The 4,136-nt window shown below is 37.5% G+C and overlaps 1 protein-coding gene across 1 annotated transcript; it reads right to left on the bottom strand.

Moving 5' to 3' along the window:
* Window positions 1-517: 517 nt before the first annotated feature.
* Window positions 518-1,568, bottom strand: LOC122316194 (uncharacterized mitochondrial protein AtMg00860-like). The gene is made up of 2 exons (XM_043132727.1): window positions 1,474-1,568; window positions 518-911 (listed from the first exon to the last, which is right to left on the bottom strand). Exons 1-2 carry the CDS (start codon window positions 1,566-1,568, stop codon window positions 518-520), a joined length of 489 nt encoding a protein of 162 aa, XP_042988661.1.
* Between the last annotated feature and the right edge of the window lie 2,568 nt (window positions 1,569-4,136).

Here is a 4,136-nt window from a genome sequence, read left to right as displayed (position 1 = left end):
AAGCACAGTACACCCCCGAGTGTACCCCTTCCTTGAAATCATAAAAGTGGCTCAAGATCTTCCTTCTAAGCCCTTCTACACTCGACACCACTACTCTCTCTTGTATTTTAAAAGCCCATTACTCATCTCATAATTTTCAACTCCCTTAGCATCCAAATCTAGATTCTCCATCACCTCCTTACACCTTAGATCATTTTTTTCCCTCTCTAATCTCATCCCAAACTCCCCATGAAGGATCTGAGAGAGCCTCCAAAACCTCACCATCCTCCCTCCTTGATAGGGCATCGGCCACCCGATTCTCTCTACCCGATTTATATACCAAATCAAACTCAAAACCTAGAAGTTTAGAAACCCACCTTTGTTGATCTAAAGTTGTGATTCTTTGCTCCAAAAGGTGCTTCAAAGATTGTTGATCCGTGACTATTAAGAACTTTCTTCTCAACAAATAAGGCCTCTACACCCTCACGGCCTCCATGATGGCAAGTATCTCTGGTGCATACACACTCCACCCTTACTTTTAAATGCCAAGGGTCTTGCTAATGAAAACTAGTGGCCTCCCTTCTTGTGTCAAAACAACTCCTTCACCCACATTACTTGCATCCGTGTGTAGTTCAAATGTCTTCTCAAAATTAGGTATAGCAAGGATGGGTGTAGTTGTCATGACTTTTTTCAAATCTTCAAAACCCTTCTCCACCTCTTCCCTCCAAACAAAATTATTTTTCTTGAGAATGTTGGTGAGTGGTCTTGCAATGGAAGCATAATCTTTGACAAAATTCCTATAGTAACCCATCAACTCAAGAAAGCTCCTCAATTCAGTGATAGTCTTCAGTTTGGGCCCTTCTACCATAGCTTCCACCTTCCTTACATCCACCTTGACCCCATCATGTGAGATCAAATGCCCACTCAATATCCTTTTGGCCAAATGCACACTTAGACAACTTAATGTAGAAAGATTTGTCAAGTAGCACCTCCAAAACAACCTCCAAGTGCCCCAAGTGATCCTCCCATATCTTGGAATGCACAAGAATATCATAAAAAAAAAAAAACAACACATACCTCCTCAAATACAGTTTAAAGATTTGATTTATACATGCTTGAAAAGTTAAAGGAGCATTGCATAGACCAAACGGCATCATCAAATACTCAAAGTGGCCATTGTGAGTTTGGAAAGCCGTCTTGTGAATGTCCCTCTCATGCACCCTTATTTGATGGTACCCGACCTTAGATCTAGCTTGGTAAAAAATATAGAACCTCCAAGCTCATCTAGTATGTCATAAATGGTCGGGATCGAAAATCTATCCATGATGATAGTTTCATTCAAAGCTTGATAGCCAGTGCAAAATCTCCCAGTGCCATCATTCTTCTTCACCAAGAGAACAAGACTTGAGAATGGACTAGTGCTTGGCTGGATGAGCCCATTAGCCAACATTTCATTGACTTACTTTTCGATCTGTCTTTTGGTAGTAAGCATACCGGTAGGGAGCAACATTAACTGGCTTGGCTTCCTCCTTCAACGGAATGCGATGATCAAATTTCCTTAAGGGTGGAACTGTCTTCAGATCCTTCATCATTCTAGAGAACCCCCCTCCCCCCAACAACTCCCTCAAATCAACAGGCAACTCAGCCCCTCATTCCCTCTCCAAGCCTTCATCTACCACTTCATGCCCCTCACTCAAGCCCATCGATAGGGAGGCCAATGTGATAGTAAAACATTGCCCCCCTCACTTCAAGATCTTCTCCATCTCATTAAGCCTCACGACCTTGTATTCTCCTCTTCCACTTATTCTCATGGTCACCCATTTATCCCCCATCATAAACTCCATAGTCATCTTTTTATAATCCGACACCAACTTCCCTAACTCCTCTAACCATTGCACACCCAACACCATATCCAACCCAACAATTGGAAAAGATTACAAATCTACCATAATTTCAAGATTTTGTATTTTCAAACATACATTTTTATAAACTTCTCTACACACTAACTTCTTCCCACTAGCTACTTTGACCTCAAATAGAGTGATAGAAATCATAGGCAACCTCAAACTCTCGGCCACCTTTGAATTGATGAAGTTCAAAGATGAACCATTGTCCACAAGAACCGTTAAGAACCGTTACCTACATCTTGCCAATGTGTGCTTGTGTTCTCATTGTTCTAGGCCCAGCAATATGATTGAGTTTAAATATTGCATATTTTTATACATTTAGAATCAATATATTTTAATTATTTCATTACATTATTATTGGTTTTAGATGGAGAAATGATTAAGATGCATAAATCTGAGTTGTGATTTAAAATGATAAATAGCATGGTTTTTGCTTAATATTATAACTTGTGATTTAATTGGACAATGTTTATTTACATTTATAATATATTTTTAATATTCTATTCTTTATTTTTATTTTATTTTATTTTATTTCTATTTTTTATTTTTTATTTTTTTATATAAGTTAAGAAATGAAAAGTATGTTGGGACATGAAGTTTGGTTTTAAAATGGAATTGCATGCCATATGGGATATGATTTAGTTTTGGGATGGACTTTGACCGAGGTGCATGGAAACACATTTTATCATTTTAGGGGCATTCATTCATGAGACAGATGATATAAAAAGGATTTTATTTTTCTCTTGGACATGGACATGCCACACGACCTAGGAGACTTTTGGTTTAGTTGAATTAATTCATTTAAGCACTGCGCAACTTTTATTTTTCACTGGGACTTGGACGCGCCACATGATTTCTTTTCTTTAAGCTAATTCAATTCAACATCACATGCACATAATTTCACTGGGGCATTTTCAGCGCTGTGTATGTTTTTTTCTTTGGGATTGAAGACCCAACACGTTAGCTGGGAGGAGATTATTGATTCTTTTCTTTTCATTGAAGAATTGCAACATCTTTGAAGAGTTCATTGAGGGGTTCAATTGCTACTGCAGTCCAGCCTCCTCTACTGCTTTCAATCTTCATCTCCGTTCATTTGGCTTGATCTTTTTATTCCTTACTTTTTATTTAATTTCAATTTGAAATTTATGGTGTATTCTTGATATTTTTGACTTAAAATTTTGGGCATTTTATTTGATATTTATTTTATTTTATGTAAGTCATTTTTTTTTGTTTTTTTAAGCTTCTATTAAATATGCATTACAATTACATTTTAGATTAATTTCAGTTTATTATTTAATTTTTAGATTAATTAAAATTGTTTAGTATAGTTGAATCTTTAATTGCTAATTTCAATTTGTTAGTCTTTTACATTCCATTTCAACACTAAAAAAAAAAATCCAAAAGTATGAATTTAGTTTATGAGTAGTGTCATTTTTTATTTTCGTTGCACTCTTCCATTCATTGTACATACCACCACTTTTGTTTGTGAAATTTTTCACCATTGTATATGAGTTTGGATTTAAGCAACTTTTTCCGAGGAGACGATCTAGAAATTTTATTTCTAATTATTACACGACATTCTCTTGCACTTGAGATAGCCTTTGTGCTACTCATTTTTGAGTGAGTCACAACACCCGCCAATTGATGGGGGTCTCCACCTCGGCCTCTTGTTGATCTTGCTCCTCTTGCACTTGCTCTTCCTCCACTACTTCTTCCTCTTTCTCGGACTCCACCTCTATGAGAAAGATTTGCTTGGCTTTACACTTGTGGCTTATAATGAACCTTTCATTGCAATTGAAGCAAAATCCATTCTCTCTTCTTTGTTGCATCTCCTCTCAACATAGCCTCTTCACTCCCGAGGGTAAAGGCTTAGATCCACTTGATGCACCTCCACTAATACCTCTCAGTTAGAACTCCTCGTCAAAAGTCTTGTTTGTACTACTTTTGAAAACCATAGGGAGTGGTTTCCTCACTTCAAATCGGTTACTCTTCTTTAGATCTTGGAGTTGATCTTCCTTGACCTGTGCAACCTGCAAAGCTTGCATTAAGGTCTTTGGTTTCCTAAACTTCACTTCCGCCACCAACTTGCTCTTCAATCTGCCTACAAAGGTCCCAATAAGGGCCTTCTCTGACCACCCATGTCTCATGATAATCCATATACTATGTTGGCCTGAATCTCCTCAAAAGCTACTTGATGAACTTCTTCTATTTCAACTCCCTCCTTTAAGCCCCATACGTCTTCCTCACCCA

The sequence above is a fragment of the Carya illinoinensis genome, chromosome 7 (assembly GCF_018687715.1).
Source record: "Carya illinoinensis cultivar Pawnee chromosome 7, C.illinoinensisPawnee_v1, whole genome shotgun sequence".
In the NCBI taxonomy this organism is placed as follows: domain Eukaryota; kingdom Viridiplantae; phylum Streptophyta; class Magnoliopsida; order Fagales; family Juglandaceae; genus Carya; species Carya illinoinensis.
This window is presented reverse-complemented; position numbering and strand designations above follow the sequence as displayed.